This window comes from Cyrtonyx montezumae, unplaced genomic scaffold (assembly GCF_038088225.1).
Source record: "Cyrtonyx montezumae isolate F1298 unplaced genomic scaffold, pur_monq_1.0 scaffold_8, whole genome shotgun sequence".
NCBI lineage: Eukaryota > Metazoa > Chordata > Aves > Galliformes > Odontophoridae > Cyrtonyx > Cyrtonyx montezumae.
In genome coordinates, this window is record NW_027072089.1 from 103,293,615 (window position 1) to 103,313,293 (window position 19,679).

General features: G+C 49.0%; 2 protein-coding genes across 2 annotated transcripts in view; both read left to right on the forward strand.

Moving 5' to 3' along the window:
- The window catches only part of MTURN (maturin, neural progenitor differentiation regulator homolog), a 263,443-nt gene that overhangs the window by 189,604 nt on the left and 54,160 nt on the right, over positions 1-19,679 (forward strand). The window lies entirely within an intron of this gene.
- GASK1A (golgi associated kinase 1A) lies at positions 3,842-13,779 on the forward strand. Its single transcript, XM_065752689.1, has 5 exons — positions 3,842-3,928; positions 8,947-9,828; positions 13,023-13,145; positions 13,335-13,438; positions 13,569-13,779. The coding sequence occupies exons 1-5, from the start codon at positions 3,926-3,928 to the stop codon at positions 13,777-13,779; spliced, it is 1,323 nt and encodes a 440-aa protein (XP_065608761.1). The 5' UTR covers positions 3,842-3,925.

Genomic DNA, 19,679 nt, shown 5'->3' on the forward strand with positions numbered 1-19,679 from the left:
TAACTTTAAACGGATTTTGAGGGGTGGGGGTATCTATTATTTCTACTACTTGTCTTATTCACACTGCATATGTGAGTCTTAGCTCATCCTGGCAGTCTTTGTGGATAATGAAAAAAATTAGAGGGTTTATGGCATAATGAAGCAAATTAACTCTGACTAGCTAAAAGTGGCATCATTTTTGCTCTGGTTGCTCAAAGCATTTTTCAGGGCTCAGAGGGAGTCTTGCAAGGTGCTGCTTTGTGCAGGTCCTCGCCCCATAGGTGAGCAGGCTGCCTCAGCTCCCAGCCACCTGAATGTGACCTAAAAGAAACAGCTATTCTTGGAAGGTGCAGGGTGGGTGCAGACAGCAGTGTGGTCCTTCTCCAGCATGTGCAGCAGCAGGACCAGTGCTGCTATAGGACTCCCCCTGCTCAGTCTCTTCAGAATCTCTTTCAGACCTTCTGCCTGTGAATCTGTCTAATCCTCAAGCCTGCTCACACTGCCCTTGTTTATAGCCTTGTCCCAGGAATTGCTACGTGTTGGAATTTGCTCTATCCAGTGCCATAAACCAGTCTCCTCCTATTGAGGACTGACCAGTGCTTGAGGCAGGAGCTGCTGACCATCGTGCATCCACTCAGCTGTGGGTCTGGAGATGGTGGTGGCAAAATGCTGTTTCACAGGAGTCCATGGAGGCTCAGGTTGGTGAGACCTCTGCCCTTGGCAGCCTGTTCTATGCCCACCACCCTCTGGTGAAGAACCTTTTTCTAATCTGACTCTCCCATGATGCAGCTCTGTGTCGTTCCTTCAGGTTAAATGATGGAGATAATAAGAATAAATAATAGATATCTGAATGTTCAGATTTAAATAGTCACAAGAAAGTGTATTTTTCTGATTAACCCAAGGGCTCTGGAAGTCTTAACAACACTTTGTGTCTCCCTCTGTGTGCACCTGGGTGACAACAGCAACCAGACACTAGAGGTGGTTGTGGGAAGCATGGAGTCTCACACCTAGGGATTGTCTGGCTTCTCTGCAGATGCTGCTGTGCTCTCTGGCACTATGAATGTTGTTTATAAAGATGTTCTGCTTCAGGATGAAGCCCTCTGACTTTTGTCTTGAGTCAGTAAAGCTGTGACAAAAGCACCTGACAGCATTAATGCACCCTGATGATCTGGTTAAGGCCTATTTATGGAAATTCAGAGTACTGTAGGTGACCTGAGCAGGCTCACGCAGCCACAACAGCAATGCAGACATTCTGAGAGAGCAGATATCAACTCACAGATAAAAGGAAATCTCCCATCACCCGTGTTTTCCTTGCATCAGGGAGCTGGGTTGTATCCCCTTTAGAAACAGTGGCCAGGGCTAGGGGCACGCTGTGCCCTTTTACAGTGGCAATGAGGGGTGGCTGCAGTTTCAGGGTATCCTCTATAGCCTGCTCCTTAGTGGTATCAAGGCCCACTGCCAACAGATACAAGAGATAACAGAAGAAAAGAGAAATCTGAAGGCTTTCTGAGCAGCTCATTTGTAATCAGGGAGTGATAGGCAGTGATTTATATGGGTAGCGATTGGGTCTCAGAAATCCATTCAAGCTTATAATTATCTTGGTGTATGTGGAAAGTTGTACTCATGGCTCCTCAAATCCATTAGAGCCTTTCATTTTTCTAAATGGGGAAAAGATGCCCTTCAACTTTAGCTGTTCACCTTCTCAGGGAAAGAATGTCTTTCTGGACCTTGCTGTCCTCTCTGAGGTCTGTACCCACCCTGGTAAAAGGAGTTCTGCTCCAGCTCCTGGAGCACAGAGGGAGAAGATCTCCAAGGAGGGGACCGTACAGCCTCTCTGGGCATGTGGCAGTTCTCTGTCATCTGCACAGCAGTAGAAATGCTGTCTCATGTTCAGAGGGAGCCTCTTGTGTGCCACTTTGTGTCATTTCAGTGCCGGGTTCTGCTCTTTAAGAGGGAACTTGGATGGAAAGCTGCACAGAGGAAAAGGATCTGGGGGTACTGGTGGACAGTTGGCTGCATGTGAGCCAGCAGTGTGCCCAGGTGGCTAAGAAGGCCAACAGCATCCTGGCTTGTATCAGGAATGCAGCCAGCAGGAGCAGGGAGGTGATTGTCCCCCAGTACTTGGCACTGGTGAGGCCGTACCTCGAGTGCTGTACTCAGTTTTGGGCCGCTCACTGCAAGAAGGATATTGAGGCCCCAGAGCATGTCCAGAGAAGGCAACGAAGCTGTAAGGGATCTGGAGCACAAGTCTAATGGGGAGCAGCTGAGGGAGCTGGGATTGTTTGGTATGGAGAAGATGAGGCTCAGGGAAGACCTGATCTCACTCTACATCTGCCTGAGAGGAGGCTGTGGTGAGGTGGGGTTGGCCTCTTCTCCCTGCTAACAGCGATAGGATGAGAGGGAATGGCCTCAAGTTGCACCAGGGGAGGTTCAGGCTGGATATTAGGATGAATTTCTTCCCAGAAATGCAGTGTGCAGTGGCACAGGCTGCACAGGGAGGGGTGCAGTCACTGTCCCTGGAGGTGCTCAAGAACCGTGTGCATGTGGCACTGAGGGACGTGGTCAGTGGGCATGGCGGGGTTGGTTGGTGGTTGGGCAAGGTGATCGTAGAGGGCTTTTCCAACCTTAATGATTCTATGAATGATTCCGTGATTCTACAAACTTGCAGAAGATGTGACCAGGCCTGGTGACCACCTGCAGCATCCTGCATCCCACTTCCTCCTGCAGCAATGCCCCATGGACTCCTCTGGACCATGAAGCTCAGGTAGAGCGAGGACATATTTCTTTTTTTTTGTTTTTCTTTTTGCAGGGTGAACATTGTTAAATAACTTCTCAGTTGGAAGGAGGAAGGTGTGGAAATGAGGAAAAATTTTCTGAGTGCTGAGGTTGGAGCATCTGTCTCTAGGCTCTGGATTTATCACCTGTTTGACTGCTGATCCCTTAAGTCTGCCTCCTGCAGCAGCCTTCTGTGCCTGTTCTGACAGCACCTGAGGGCGGTGGGCATGGAACAGGCTGCCCAGGGCTGTGGGCATGGCCCCAAGTGCTGGAGTTCAGGGAGCGTTTGGACAGCACTGTCAGACATTGGGTTTGGGTTTTGGGTTGTGCTTTGTGCAGCTGGGAACTGGACTCAGTGGCTCTGTGGGTCCTTTCCAACTTGAGATGCTGTGATTCTATGAACAGTCATATAGATCATAAATCATTATATGAATGGTGCCAATTGATCTCAATGGCAAGAGCACCAAAACCAGCTTTTAATATATGAACTCTTTTCAAGTTGCTCAGAAATCCTCTCCCCACCGCTCCAGGTGTCGGAGTGGCTCCCTCCTGTGCTGCTATTGAATGACAGCAGAAACTGTTAGGAACCTCTGAAAGGCATTTTTGGGCTCCCACAAACAGACCTGGGGCTCACATCGCCAGGTGCAGTGCTGTGGGACTGGTGGGGTCCCCAGGCTCTGCCTCTCCCCTGCTTGTCCCAGCTCAGGGGCAGCGCATGTCACTTCACCCTCCTCTACCTGCACCTCCTGGATCAAATTGGTCCTCCGTTTTTAAAAGAAAACAAGGAAAAAAAGCAGCAAGAAGGGCTTTTATTGTGAAAAAGAGACTCTTCAAACGCTTGCTCCCCCCTTCCCAGCCTCCCTGCTCCCCCCACCAGGAGGTGGGTCCGGGCTGCTGCCGAGTTGGAAAACTGGCGGCTGGACTTGGCCAGGCGTCCTCGGCACAGGGACTGCCGCCAGCCCAAGGGGCACGGGGCAGCAGAGTCTGGCCTGGAGCCTGGGGAACAGGGGACGTGGATCAGCCACCCAGATTTTATATTTACATATATATATATAATGTATTTAATATTCTGTTTCTGGACGGAATTGTTACTGGGGAGCAGTGCCAGGCCAACTGTGACCGTGTACAGTGAAGCCCACGAGGAGCAGCGCACCCACAGGCACTGCCAGCCATGGTATGGTATGATGTGGTATGGGGGCTGAGCAGGGGGTGGGAGGAGGTGCTGAGCCTTCCTCAGAGGCAACAACTCCATGGGATGTGATGGTGAGGATGTCCCCCAGCTTTCCCCATCCTTTGGGGATGAGTCTGCAGGGAACTCTCCCAGGGCTGGGGCAAGCAGGCAAGGCTCCAGCATGGGTCTGTCTTTGTTGGTAGCTCAGGAAATGCATACAGCAAGTTGTGAAGATACCCACAGGCAGTTTCTTGGGCTGTGGTACTGCTGTCAGGCAGGGTGATGCGATTTGCCTGGTGGTCTCATGGAAGAAAGAGTATTTAATTATTGTGAGAGAGTGAATCTTTGTGTCAGTGTCACCTATGTCACTAAGTCCTGGGAGGTGTGTGGCTGTGAGAGCCAGTGTGTCTGTAGAGGCAGCAGTGCTGGTGTGTGTGTGTGTGTGCTGGGAGACACAGCACTCGGTAGTATCCATCCCACCACTTGCATGGGCTGATCTGAATTTCCCAATTAACAATCTTCAGCAAAAGGATAAATAAGGAGTGGGGAGGATGTCACACCTCTAGGGACCAGAAGTGATTCCTCCCCACAAAGGAAGAAGCAGGGCAGCTCTCCCCATGCCAGGCTGCCCCTGCAGTGCTGTCTTCCCTCCCAGCCCACACTGTGCAGCCTTTCACAGTACCTGCAGTGCATGCCAGGTGCTGCTGTGTTCTCCCTGCTGGAGCAGGGCATTTGCTTTCCATCTGGATTTCCATTCTCTCATTGCAAGGCTGGGTTTGATGTTGCTGTTGTTTTCTGTTGGTGAGTTCACGTATCTACTGATTTCATTTTCAATTGAGGTTTGATCTGGTCACTCATATGCAGGTTAGTGACAGTCAAGGGGACTGGCTTCCAACTGCACCTGAGCTGCTGGTCCTGTTGCTTCACCTGTGGAGTAACCCTAAGCAAGACACTCGGATGATTTCTGACTTCTCCCAGCTTCTGGCTTCAAAATCTACCAGCAAGGAATTTCTTTTCCATTCTTCTCCCAGCGCAAGGCACTATGGCTAAGAGGTGCTGACTGCAATTTATTACTGCTCTTGCAGAAATGCCAGATGCCAGAACTGCCCTTCCTGCTTCACAGACTCAATGCCCTGTGGCTGCTCACCATGCCCTAGGACAGTGCCCACTCACCTGGTGTAGTGTGCTGGAAGAAGGAAAAGCGAGAGGCAGAGGCAAAGCCGGACAGGGAGCAGATTCCTTCCCCTTTAATTTTCTGCATAGGGACTGAAGGAATGGTTTAAATTGAATGAAATTATTACCTTCCTGTATTTGAGGATGGGCACGTCTGAACAATTCTGTTTTCAATCTAGCCTGGGGCTGAATGGCCCCGCTGTCCCCCCACTCCTGGCTGCAACTGTGGAATCCCACGAATGCACTCCTTTGCTCTCCAGGAAGAAAAAAATCCCTTGGAGCAAGTGAGGGGAGATGGAGCCAGCCCACTCGCACTGCCTCTGCCGAAACGCACTCAGAGCATTCTGAAACCAGTCTATGAAGGCTGAAAATCAAAAGAGGGTCGACATTCACCCCAAGCCCAGCCACAGGGAAAGTGTAACCCCCAGTAAAACAAATAGAACTGGATCGGTTCCCAAAAATGTGTGAGAGAGGTTTGGCAGTTCTTCAGGCACTCATCGACGGGATTGGTAAGCTCACTAAGAGCAAGAAGGGAACAAAATTTGATTTCATGTTAATGTATTCCTCCCTGTAGCCCATGTAGCTCAGAACACCCTGCAAAAAGATGTCACTTTCCAGCGCTTTGCTCTTTGCTGCCATAATGAAGAAAGGAGCTGAACCAGCTCAGGTTCAGCTGAAGGAGAACAGTGGTGATGAGGCAAAGCTGGTAAGCAGCCATGGGATGTGCAGGAAGAATCTTTGAGGTCAGGGATGCCGTGAGGACAGGGACCTGTGGTGGCTGCAGGCTCCTTGTTGCTGTCACTGTCCTGGCTTTGGGCATGCCGTAGAAATCAGCAGTGCAGCTGAGTCCCATGCTGCAGCTGGACATGAGTCATGAGGAGCAGGGATTCTGGTTCCTGCAGAACGCGGGGAAGAAAGCGCGTTGTTCCCCACCAGAAGGAAACCAGCATGCAGAGGCAGCGTGTGTGCAGGATCAGAGGCGGACAACCCCAGCATGCAGTCTGCAGACTGCTGCCCTCCTCCAGAGCATCCTCTGTGTGGCTCCCACTGCACAAAGGCAGCACTGTTTGAGACGTGCAGGCACACGGGGTGCAGATGTTGCACAAAGGCAAGCCACATCTGTTCTGCTGGGGAAGGGGCCCCATCTTGAAGCTTCCCCACACATGTGGGAAAGCTGTCCTGTGCACATCTGGGGTTCAGCAGGGAGAGGAAGCAAGGGGAACACAGCAGGCAGCAGCAGGACCACAGGGCTCAAGCTTTAAGCATAGAAAGTTCAGCATCCCAGAGACTGTTTGCACTGGTGGTGCTATGTACTGATTCTAGGAGAAAATTGGTGGAATATGTGTTGCACTGTAGATAGCATCAAGATGGAAAGTGCTCTTTCCATCAGTCACAGAGCTGAACATTCCCATGTGCCAGCTGGGAAGGTTCGGCAGAACAGACCCAGCAACTATTGGCAGCAGATCCAGCATCCCTCTCCCCCTGGGTTGCTGTGGCCCCTTTTGTATGTCTGGTGGGGTCTGAAAGGTGCTGGGGCTGCCTCGGGGCCATCTTGGTAAAGCCCCACTTGGCGAGCCGTATATCTTACAGGCAGGATGACATAGGAAGGCACTCAGCACTTGAATCATGGGCACTGCTGAGGGTTTCCTTCAGCTCATGCTCTGGCAGGGAAGATATTTGGTCTCTTGGCTGCTGAGAGCATTCCTGTTGATAAACTCATGCATTTCCCAACCACAACCAAAAGGATGGGGCTGTGCCCCTCCTGGAGAAGATGCCATGTGGGGAATCATGTGGATGTGCCCCTTTCAGCCCCATGTTTCTGGGCAGCTGTGGTGAGTGCAAGGCTTTGCAGACTCTCCTGGGAGGGTGAGCAGCAGATGAGGATTTCTGGTGGCTGTTCAAGTGGTCTTTGTTAAATTGGTCACGGTGGGCTGCGTTGCCTGCTGTCCACACGGTCCTGTGGTTTATTTGGCAGGCTTCAGAGGAGAGCGGGTATGAATCTCTCATTTAAAGGCCGTGTATTTCTATGGCATCTTTTGTGGTTTTAAGGCTGTTTCTTACATTCCTGGATAATGAAGTTTTGGGTTTGTTTTCTTTTCTTCCAAGCTCAACAAAGCCAATTTGATGCACTTTGGAAAGCAATTGAAAACAGGCTTCTCTGCTGCAAATTCCGCCAAGGTTCAGGCACCCTGGGAACAAAGCGTCGAGGATAAAATCCTCTGACTCACGTTCAGAAAGTCTTTTATCTCTCCTGACGGCCTTCAGGAGTCCAGGTTGTGCTGTATGTCCATGCGATGGGTGAGCATATGCGTTGTTTGCTCCTTGGAGTCCTGGAATGAGCAGCACCTCTCTGAAGCCTTTTTATGGGTTTATAGTTAGCTTGCCTGCTGGGAAATGTACCTAATTTCTAGAGAAGACGTGCTGTACTGTCAGTTCGTCAAGCTGGCAAAGTGGAGCACTATGTATGGTTTTCATTTCAGGCTGAATTGTAGCCATAGCTTCAAGTGCAGCATTTTTTACAGCATGAACTTGGAGAAGTTCTCTTTGGAAAAGGATTTACCCCAGGCTTGTGAATATAGCACCATTTCTGCAATGCTGTATCATCTACGTTATTATTAAATTAGCAGTATTGACTGCCAGAAATAACATAGAGGATGTATTCACACTTTTTTTTCTCCTATTACTGACGATGTGGCGGGGAAAACTAGGCTCCACAAGCTGAGTAGGGAAAGGGCAGTGGTGGTCCAGGCTCACACTGAAGAATTTCAGGCTTAGCTGTAACTTGCATTGCCCAAAGCAAACCTGCTCAGAGTGAGGACAAAACAGTTTTGGGCAGTAAGGATGCTTCAATCACTCACTCTGCAAACCAACTTGACATTAAAAAAAGGATAATCATTACCATCTGTTTGGTTCTCTGTGGCCAGTGTTGCTTTCCCTCACTGGATTAAATAGATTCTTTTCCCATGGCATTTTCAGCGTTTCTCAATGACTTGTGTGCACCCTCAAGGGTGTGAATTTACCTAATTGAAGGCGGTCTCAGTGGCTGTGCATGCACAAGTGCTATCTGCACCATTAACGTAAGAGTTTCCAAGTGCATTCATGAACTCTGATAGCAGCACTTAAGCTCTGATTTTAGGAATGCACAAAGCAGAGCTGTTGTTATTTGGGTTTTCTGGGGCAAGGCTCTGAAAAATACTGAGATGGGTGTGAGATTTCTGAGAAATTCCTCTTTATTTTTGCCGTGTATTTCTAACATGGATCTGGAGGTGTATGGGAGGAGGCCCGTGTAAGCTGAGTGTGAGCAAAGCATTCCTGCCCAGAGAAGCTATGGATGCTCCATCCCTAGAGGGGTTCAAGACCAGGATGTAGGGGGCTTTGGGCAACCTGCTTTAGTGGGATGCATCCCTGCCCATGGCAGTGGGGTGGAACTTTATGATCTTTAAAGTCTCTTCTGACCCAAACCATTCTGTGATTCTTGTGAGCTGCCTTCTGGAAGACTCTCTAGTTGCTAGCTCTCCCCCCTGCAGCATTTCAGCTTTTGCTTTTTCAAGATTTCACTCTTACAAACAGTTCCTTATCCCTTCCTTGGCAGTATACTGTCCCACTATGTTCTGCTGTGGATATGCTTGTGCTTCCAAATCAAATAACTGCAAAGCAAAGAGGAACCAGGCCTTGTTCCCAACTTATCGTCTCAAGCTTTGCTGACAAATTGCTGGGTCCCAGCCAGCAAGGTGGCCTTGCAGCAGTGTGGGTGCTGTGATACCTTCAACGGCTTTAGAACAAAAGACAGACGTGGTGGCTTAGCAATGCAGAGACCTCCTGATGACTTTCTTTCTTTTGACCCGCAGGCCCAACGACCATGGAGAAGGACGGGGCTGAAATACCCTTCCCTAGTGGCCCTGGTGGTCCTGCTGTCCCTGGCCCTGCTGGCACTCTCCTACCTCCCTTCACCACCAACTGGGGACCATGGCCGGGCCCCTTTGCCCCATGTGGCACCAGCATCTGCATCACTTCTGCGGGCACCCCGGCCCCGACGAGATGTGGACATCACCCCATGTGGGGACAAGCCCTCCAGTCGGGGGATAAAAAGACACGTGGGGGAAGGACAGCGGCTGAGAGAATGGGGTGCCCTATCCCGTTCTCCTTGTGTAGAGCAGCCATGCAAGTGGGGTGGCTCGCCTCAGGAGGACAGGCTGTGTTTTGGTGGGACGGTCCCACCATGGCTCTCAGAGGATGACATCCAGAAGATGAAGCTGCTGACCCACGGCCAAGTAGTTTCCAAAAGCCGTGTGCCGGCCCATGGGCAGGTCCTGCGCATCCGCCTGCATGCTGATGGTGACACCCAGCCTGCCAGCCCAGGGAAGGACTGTGGGGATGGGCGTTGTGGGCTCATCAAGCGCCCCACAGACCTCTATGAGGTGGTGGCCTTCCACCTGGACAGAGTCTTGGGGCTGAACAGGAGCCTACCTGCTGTGGCCCGCCGCTTCTCCAGCCCCATCCTGCCCTACAGCTACACCAACAGTGTCCCTCGGCCCCTCATCTGGTGGGCACCCGATGTCCAGCACCTGGAGGACACCAACAATGACCAGAACTCCTGTGTACTAGGGTGGCTGCAGTACCAGGAGATGCTGCAGTCCCACAGTGTGGTCCCAGTGGCAGGAGACACGGCCTGCGCAAGCATCCAGCGTGGTGAATGGGGACGATTGGCACTCTTTGACTTCCTCCTGCAGGTAGGGTTTGTGCAAGGGAAGCTGACATTAACACTGCATAGGACACCAGGTCCTCCTGCTGTCTCACGCATGTCTTGGGGAGAGCTTGTGGTGAGCATCAGTAATCAGCAAGATGCTAAATAAGAAAAGCATCCCCAAAACCTACACTGGGACCTGCTCCTGCTTTTGTGGCAGCACACTCAGTCCTGAAGCAAACATGGCCTTTCAAGGACCACAGAAACCTGTGGAGAAGACACCCAGTAGCTGAGTTTGGCTCTGGATGGCTGAGTTTCCCAGACAAATTTCAAACCAAAGAGGAAATTTTTTTCTGCTCAGCTCCACGGATGTCATGATTCTGTGTCACGAATCCTCCAGGCTTCAAGCACAGGCAAAGTCCCTTTGACAACAAAAATAAAATCACCGGGCAGCTTTCCTTCATCTCCCCATCACAGCCACAAAATGACGCAAGTCTATTTATTTTTTTCAGAGTAGGCTGTCTTTAAACAAAACATATTTATTTTTCACGCTCAAAAAATGTTCATTTGCAGGAGGCTTGGGTTTCATAATTGCTGGCTTTTTGGAGGACATGAATGTCTGCTCTCGCATGGTACAGCTTCATCCCAATGTGGCTTCCCTTATTGTGCATCACATGTGTGCTGCAGTGGCTCAGGACAGGGCGCTGCTTGGTGAAGGCAGCATCTCTTGCACCTGCCCTGGGGCTTCTCTGTGCTTGCTCCAAAGATGTGCTGCACTCATGAGCCTTTGTGTGGTAGTGCCTTCTTTCTCCTCCTCAGTGTGAACAGTGCCTCATCTGCTGTCTGGAAAATCATAGCCTGTGCTGTGAGATAGTACTGCACATCACAGGCAGGTATCATGTATCACAGGGCAAAAAGGGATTACTATGGAAAGAAGAGCTGTTTAGGCAGCTCACAGCTGAAATTTTGATTAGTAGACAAGGCGAAACTATCCATAAGGGCAATTATATAGAGAGATACATTAAAAAATAGAGGAAAAAAAAAAAGATGATTAAATGTGTGCTATCATTACTCTTTTTAATTAATTTATTTCTTTTTTTTCACACACTGACCATTAATCTTTATAACATTGGACTATGGCTGGCAGAGGAGGAGCAGACGTGGCTGGGCTTGGAAATATTTTAGATGGAACAGCCAAACAGATGAGATTAACCAACTCCTTTCCCTCCCCCAGTCCCAAATCCTATTGAGCACAATGGAAAAGCTGAGTCTCCAGAAGCAAAAACCATCCAGTTTTAAGGAGAATTTCCCTCAGAGGGTTGAAACAGTGGAATGATAAATCAAAGAGCAATCCAGAGATTTTTTTCTTAATAGCTCAAATGGAATCCTCCCATGTGGAAAAGTCACACGAAGAGGCATGAAGCCAGCAGGATGCTGTAGAAATGAAATTTCATCCTTCAGAAATGGCTTTAGCACCCTGCAGTACATACTGGAGAGTGAGAAGCCGTGAGCTTTGAAACCTCCCGTGCAGCTCTCAGCCAGGCACTGAGATTTTCATTGTCTTCTAGAGGGTTTTAAAATGTGTCTTTTTCCTGTATGCTCTCCCTCTGCGCTTCAGAGCATTTTGCTGAAAATAGGGAATGTAGAAACTCAGGACTTCATTCAAATGCTGTGGTCTGGTGTACCCTTCAACAGGGGCCATTTGGGATGAGATGTGAATGTAAGTGACACAAGGAGAGCTGCTGGAGTACAGCTGGTCAGAATTTTGGCCCACCTCTCAGGGCTTGTCTGAGACACCAGAATCAGCCTCCAACTATACACCTCGTGGGTCTGGCACCAAATATCCTTGGTTTCATATGTCCATGGCAGACTGGAGGTGGCTGGGGGAGGGCAGAGCCCCACTCTGTGCATGCAGTCCCCTTCCCTCTTCTCTTGGGCTTTCTTCAGGCACTCTCCAGCTTGACTCCCTGCCTCCAGCTGCTGGGATTGCTGGCAAACTTCAGAAGGGTGCTCGGAAAGCACTGACTCATCACCACCACCATAACCACAGTGTCCTTACCGCAGTGTCTCCTTCCCCTTCTTGACGTCTTGGGCTCAGGATTTCCATACCCTTGTGGCTTTTGAAGAGCCATGCTGGTTTATTGGGAATCTGGCCCAAAACTTCTCCCGACCATAAAGATCACGGGCTATTGTGTGGTGCCTTGGGGACTGTGCAGAGCTTGCTTCTCCTTGATACATGAGTGCATTTAATGTCTGTATAAATCATTCCTGACTGTCTTCACCTTCTGCGCAGACTATTATTCTGCTATGAAAGAAAACAACGCTGCAGGTGAGAGAAATTGGTGTGCTGAGCTTTTTAGCATGTGGACAAAGGAAATGTATGGAAGAAATGTGATGTTTTCTTTCATTTCAATGTGTTTCATGTCAAAAGGCACTTTAGCACTTTAATGGGTAGCTCTCCCGGTGGAGAAATGCCGACTGGAGTGCTTCATTAAATGTCAGGAAATAGAGGGATTTGTTAAGGAGCTCTGGTGTGGGACTAATCTGTTTCTTGCAGGGTTATGGAAGTAATAGCCATGGAAAACAAACCTTGCATTTCCTGTGGCATCTTCCCCAGTGCATGGCTGTGTTTTCTACTGGGCCCTGTCTCAAAGCACTGCTTGTTAAGTTTTGCTAATTACCAGAGTGAGATGAGCAGGCATCACTTGTAGGTTGTTCACCCTTGACTGTCTCCAGTCCTGAAACTGTTTCAGGAGCCTCCATGCTCCATGAGCTCCTGGCTCAGGCCCAGCAACCCAACAGCCTTTGTGCTGCAGTCGGGCTGCTCACTGCTGAGTTTTTCTTGCCTCACAGCCTTGGCACCTAGCAGACTCGTCTCATTGTGTTTATTTTGCATTCCCCTTTGTGTGTCCCTTCCCTTCATTTCAGCTGCATGCATAGCCCACTTGGTCTGTGCAGGTACGGCACATGGTATCTGAACTTCAACGGGAAAACCTATCATTGTCACCTCTGTCAGGCTCTTCTCCAGTCCCAGGGCATTTTGCAAGTCATCTCACCTTCTGAGTGCTTCTCTGTCTCTCTCATGTATTGGTATAAGCATCTTTTCCACTTAAGGACCACTGAGGATCCTTAAAATCACGTTATTTCCATCTGAACAAGAAAAGCTCCTTGTGAGAAACGCTTAGGACCTGTGCATTCTGGGCATCTGCCCCCTCTGAGGACCTCAAATATCTCCCACAGGTTCATGACCGCCTGGACCGATATTGCTGTGGATTCAAGCCTGATGCCTCTGAGCCCTGCATGGAGGAGATGCTCCATGAAAAGTGTCGAAACCCATCGGAGCTGCTCCTGGTGCACATCCTGGTATGTCTCCAGCCCTTGTGACCCCTTCTTCCTTCCCCATGTCCCAGAGGCTGCTCTGGACAAAATATATGGTGTGTGGGAGGTGCTGGCAGCTGCTGGTCCTGCAGGCTCTCAAGGCTAATCAATGCATTAAAAAGCCAGCCTAAAACACTAGGTAGGCAAGCTTCTCCTTCCCAACTCTGCTGGCAGGTCCGGAGGAGTGATCCATCACGGCTGGTGTTCATTGACAATGCAGGCCGGCCACAGCAACCAGAGGCAAAGCTCAACTTCAGGCTGCTGCAGGGCATAGACAGGTGAGATGTGCAATGTGTGAACACCTGGTGGGATATCTCCTCCCTACCTCCTCCTTCCTCATGTGCAAGCTTTGATGATTTCTGGGTCAGTGTAACTGATGGCAGTCTCCATCTCCCTTTGTCATTTCAGCTTCCCAGAGGCAGCTGTGGCCACGCTGAGGTCGGGCTGCCTGGCCCACAGGCTGCTGAAGTCACTGTATGTGGACCGTGAGCTCTGGGAGAGCCAGGGAGGTGCTGCAGGGCTGTGGCCTCTGCTGCAGGTCCTGGAGAGGCGAGGACAAATCCTGCTGCAGTACATTCAGGAGCACAACTTGACTGTGGCGAGGGACACACTGCACTGAGCCCCACCATGACGGGTCGGCCTCAAGCCCGCAGTGTCTGCAGCGTGCAACTGCATGTGGGTTCTTGCTTCTCCAAAAATGTCTTTTTATTAACCCCTGTTGGTAGGCTGGCCTGGAAAAGGGGTTGCAGGCTGTAGGAAAGAGGAAGAGGAGTCTTTCTGAAACAACCAGCAAATGTTTGGAAAGGCATTTAGCAAGATTTATCACACAATGTTCTCAACGTGGAGTTTTCAAATAAGGCAAACTTCTGTGAGATTTTGGGTGTCTCCAACCTCCTGTCTTCCCCAGCATCTTTGAAAAGGTGCCCTTGACTTGTTGAACAGACTGGAAAGTTCGGTAAGGATTAACGCAGCAGAGAGGCTTGCACAAGGCTTTTTTTTGATGATGCCTTCATTGTTCCCAAAATAATATAAGTAGAGAGTCTGGAGTGGGGTGGGGAAAAGCAGAGGGAACCCTACTAATCAAGGACAAATCACCAGAGCTGAGCTCTGCCTTTCCCCGTGGTAAGGACAACATGTGTCTGATGTTTGCATTAAGCTTTCTCTAAGGCTTGCAAAAAAATCTCACCAAACACCCAGGACAATTTCAGCAGAAGGCAACTGAGTAGAGGATGCCACATGAGCATGCTGACAACAAAACAGAGCCCACCCCACCCTTCCATTATCTTCCAGCACTGCCTGCCAGCCAAGCAATGGATAAATTGGTCCTCAACAGTCAGGGCTGAATGCAGAATGAAGTAGAGGAGACCAGCATGGGTACTTGCACATGCTGCTGCCCCATTGCCCTTGCTCTGGAAAAACTGTCCACCCGTTCAGCCAAAGAGGCAGAGAGCAGGCACTCATGCGGCTCCTGTTGCATCCATCTCAGCAGTGTGTCAGGTTTAGAGCCTGCCAGGGGATACTTTTGTAGCCATGCTGATAAGTGTAGGCAATTACCTTTTCCTCTTGCTTAAGAGAAGATGAAGTGAGGCTGGAGTGACATTAATCAGCGAGCATGAGTGCTCTCAGAAAGCATTGGCACTCAGCATCGCCTGCGTCTCAGCATCCTGAGCCCCAGCAGCACTTTGCTGTGGTTCTGCCCTGGGGTTGGCACGGAAAAGCCTGTCTGCCATCAACATCTCCTCCTCTGCCAGGATGCCCTGGTGAATCCCATCCCATGAGAATTCATTATGAGGAGGTGACCTTAGAGTGTAAGAATGGAGGAGAACAAAATAACTCATCCTGGATCCAACATATCTCATCCTTAATAATAAATGAGACTGATAATCGTAAAATAATATAATCATTAAGGTTGGAAAAGACAAGATCATCTAGTCCAATTGCTCACCTACCACCAATACTCCCCACTAAATTATGTTCCTCAGTGCCACATCCACACAGTTCTTGAACACCTCCAGGGACAGTGACTCCACCACCTCCCTGGGCAGCCTGTGGCAGTGCATCACCTCTCCCGAGAACAAATGTTTCCTAAATCCAACCTGAACCTTCATTGCCCTTCTTTGGGCATAATGAACATGATGAAATGGAACATAATGAAATCCAGAAAACACACCATGGAGAGCTCTATGGTGGCTGTGGTATGAGTTTGAATGCACAGCACTTAGGTCATAGTCTTTTTTACTCGTTAAAATGAGGAACTTCACTAAAAGAGAGTTTGTCATCCCATGAAAGCCAAGTTCTCTGTGAGAAGAGAGGGAAAAAGTATTGCACAGTGACTAAAGTGGCTGGCTTTGCTGGGCTGAGCAGCCTTTGCTGTGCTTCTGGTTGCATGTGCTTGACCTTAACACTGCACGAAGTAGTGGGGATCTTTCTAGCCTTTTTGCACTTCCTTGACTGTAACATGAGTTTGCTGGCTAAGCACATGTGGGAACATCTGTGAGACTGAACATATATATATATATGCCTGAATATAAACACATAAATCTGCCCAAGATGTACAAACAAGGTCTCCTGTGACCCTTGGCATGGAGACTCAGCGACATTGGCATGAAGCATCCCCCAAAAGCATTCCACCTGGAAAAACAGAGGAGGAATGCCCGTGGAAGAAAGAAAACTTCTCCGAAAGACCTTCTTGCAGCATTTGCAGACCACTACTTGACCTGCCCACTGCAGCCATAAGGCACCAAAACCTTCCACCTTCACAGATCTTGCAGAGTATCCCAAGTACCTACTGAGAACCATGAGATCCCTGCTCATGTGAGGGCACACACGACCAGAAGGGAGCCACAAGCCTTGGAAGCCCAGCCCTGTGCAAATTTATCGTTAAATCACCGGATATAAAAATAACCTGCCTTTCAGAAAGCAATTTATTTATGATTTAGGTACTTGCTTAAATATTTATGTGGAAAAGGAAAAAAAGAAATACACCTCTCAGACATAAGAAAATCATCGTAGCAATGGCTTTAAGATTAATGGGAGCAAATTAGCCTGACGTTTTATTTACATCCAGCAAAGAAATAGATAAACTCTCCTCGTGATGGATTTTCTTCATTAGCGGGGAGAACGCCTTAGGTAAGATTTTGACATTGTTTCCTTCAAGTGGTTAGACAAACAGTTTATCAAAAGAGTGTAAAATCATCGGGAAATGAAGCAGATTAATGATCAGTAGAGGGGAGATCATGCAATTTATGACATAAGTAGCAGCATCACTGGAGCCTAGGAAGTGGCTTATTAGATAAGCAGCGTATGCCTGCACGCACAACCCGAGGGCTTTGCTGGCACGGCAGATTTACAGCTCATGGAAAAAAAAGAGTCTGAAACAGTGAGGCAGTGCTTGGCTTTTACCAGGACTGGTGCTCAGCTGAAATATCCCCATAAAACACCATGTCGGCTCACAAGCAGGGCTGCCCCAGCCAAGCTCACGGGCACAGCTCTCAAAACTCATTTTTGTGTCTGAATGACAGAAATTGTGAAGCAGCCTCTTCCCCACGATATGCCACAGCCAGACCCCACAGGCATGTGCTTAGGTCAGCAAAATGCAGAGGAGGGGCTTTGGTGTAATGATGCCCAAGAAAGTCCAGTTTAAATGGTGCCATAAATCTCCAAGACTCCAAGTTTTGTCTCCAGCAGGTGGCATTGGCTCTACAAGAATCCAAACATAGAACCACCTAGGTTGGAAAAGGTCTTCAAGATCACTAAGTCCAACCATCAACCTGAACTACCAAGTCCCATCACTAAACTATGTTTCTTACTTTCACGTTCACACATCTCTTGGATATTTACTAGGACTGGGACTCCACCAACTCTTAATCCAAATATTATCCAAAACAGATCCAGAAGATGAGTTCTCTTAAATCTGTCCTTCTTACCACACCTACCGTGCTACTTCCTTTGTGTCTCTCTACTGTGCCTTGCCCCTTTGCCCCTGCAAAAAGAGGCTGACAGATGAACAGGACTCATTCAATCATGAGAGCTGGTAGCTGGAAATGTGAATCAGAAGCAGTTCTTCCAGATAAGAAGGTAGATTATAGGGATACACATTTGCATTTCCAGAAGCTGGGATCATCTCCCTACTTCCATCAGTGATGGAGATTAGCAGGAGCCTCCAGTACACAGCCTGTGAGGCCACTCCATCAACACTGACACCAACTCCTATTTCATCTAGTAACTATTTTCATCCTTTAATCCTTCTCATTTCTTGTAATTTGTGATGTCCATGCAACACCGGGCATGGTGGGGACTTGTGGTACCCATGGCATATCTACCACAGACATCAAGCAGGAGGCAGGGAAGAGAAGTCTGATCTTTCCCTAAATCCATGAGCTCTTGCCTCCCTCTCATGCCTTGCTGACAGTTCTGTGTTTTGTCACCGATATCCACTGACATCCCCCCAGCAATGCTTCCCCAGCCATGTGTGTGCTGCTGGCTGAGCTGTCTGCTACTGCAGGCCTGGGAACAGCTCTCCCAGTCACGCTTTTTGGGCAGATTTTGCTCCATTTGATTTTTTTTTTTTTTTTGCCGTATCCAAGAGGATTAGTATAGCGGAACACAGTGGCACAGGCTTTGCTGTGAGTATTTATGCAGGTGTGGGATTTTAATTGACCATCCTGGCTGCATCACGTAAGTCCCAGGGCTGATTATGTACATAAACAAATGATTTTTTTATTGCTTTGACCTCACCTGAAACAAGTTCTTGGCTCCTCTGAATTAAATACATTAAAAAAGTGGATCTGTTAAGCCGAGCAGCAGATTTGGGTTTCTAGAAAGTGCTGACTGGATACCAGGAGGCTGAGATTGCAATAATTGGAGCAAATCTTCTTAAATAGTTTTTGTTCAGTTCAGCAGGGTCTGCCAGCTCTGCTCCTTGCCCAGAGCAAATAGCCTGGGAGCAGGGAAGTGGCAAGCATATTCAGGATAAAGAGACATTTTCTACATTTCCTTGAGAATGAGAGGGAAGTGCTGGTGCAATATGTTTGTCTTAGGTGAGAAATCAGGCATCACGTGGGAAGACCCAAATAAGCATAAAGAGCTCACTCTTGCCATTTAAGCTGAAACTGAAGGCCAAGGTTGCAAAGATCAGGTGCCTCTTTATCCTCGCTGCTCCTGCTGAAGGCCAGTGCAACTTGATGAGCAGCAGCTCAGGAGTGGGCTGTCACAGCTGGCAGGTGGCCCCTGCTCATCTCAAGCAGGTATGCATACCTGAGCACAGCCTTTCTTCCCCTTCTTGTCATTCTGCTCTGGAGAAGGGCTTGGAAGCTTGGCATGGGGATTTCCAAATGGTTGGAGTCCAGCTGGGGGGTGAGGATGGGGAACAGCACCGCTCTTTCTGCATCCAGATAAAAGACATTCATTCTTCAGGAAAGTCAGGACCTTTAGGCTCACCAGTGTCAAGCATGCAGGCACAAGTCCACAGCATATGGGGAAAGAAGCTGCACAAGACTGCCCTGCTCTACTGGTGCAGCTGCTTGTGCTGGCATAGGTCAGTGAGCTGCTGCCATGAACAGCTGGAAAACTTTGCAGGGAGCTGGTGCAAGTAGCCATCTCCAACCTCCATCATCCCCAACACCATCTACATCACCACCCCAGGGCTTGAGAAACAAGCTTCCCAAACTCCTATTTTTTTTTTCCCTACAAGGAGGAGTATACAGTAGGGTCAGCCTGATTCATGAGTTCCCATCTCCCAGCTAGCCTGAGCCTAGAGACGAGCAGTTTCCATGCTGTGGTTGAACAAAAGCACACACACAATGAACTCCAGACAGTGTTTTATTTGCAGAGCAAACACAAGTCGAGAAGCTAGCACTTTCACTGCCTGGATGCCCTGGGCTGCAGACACTTGGCTGGAGAGTGGTAAGGACTTGCTTCAGCATCAGCCTCCACCTGTTTTTTGTGCCTGACAGATGATTTTGTAGTGGGGCTGGTGTCTGAGGTTGAAGCAGCAGAAAGGCTGGTGTCAGTTCATGGGGGAGGCTGAGCCTGGAGAGAGATCCCAGTGTGAGCTAAGAACGGTTTGGTTTTGGGGGAAGGGACCTGTAGTAATGCCATCAGAAGCTCAGGTGCAATTAAAATAGTGTTTACTGGTAAGGGAGCAAAGGGAAAGCACTGCTGCAGAAAGACAGCTTTGGAGGCAACTTGAAGAAACACTTTCACTGTGATTCCCCAGCTCTGGTGTTATCCATGTCAAAATCTAATAAAACATGGATGTTCCTTGAGCAAACAGCTTTTAAGACTTCAGAGATCCAGGCTCATAGCAGCTGAGAGAGACTACAGATGTAATTTTTTGGTCTTAAGCAAAAACATTAGTCATTACCTCCAGCTGAGCCTGAATCATTGATTCCATAAAACCAATGGTTTAACAGCCACCAATTGCAGATGATGGGTTGCTGCCCAAAGCTGGAGGCTCAGTAAGGACAATCCCATGGGGACAGCTGATTCCTACGCATGCAATTGTCTCACCACACCTCT

Excerpts from the sequence above, each read along its gene's own strand:
- GASK1A (XM_065752689.1), top strand. Across the intron at positions 13,146-13,334 it reads TGCTCCTGGTGCACATCCTG|GTCCGGAGGAGTGATCCATC; the intron begins GTATGTCTCCAG and ends CTCTGCTGGCAG. Across the intron at positions 13,439-13,568 it reads CTGCTGCAGGGCATAGACAG|CTTCCCAGAGGCAGCTGTGG; the intron begins GTGAGATGTGCA and ends TTGTCATTTCAG.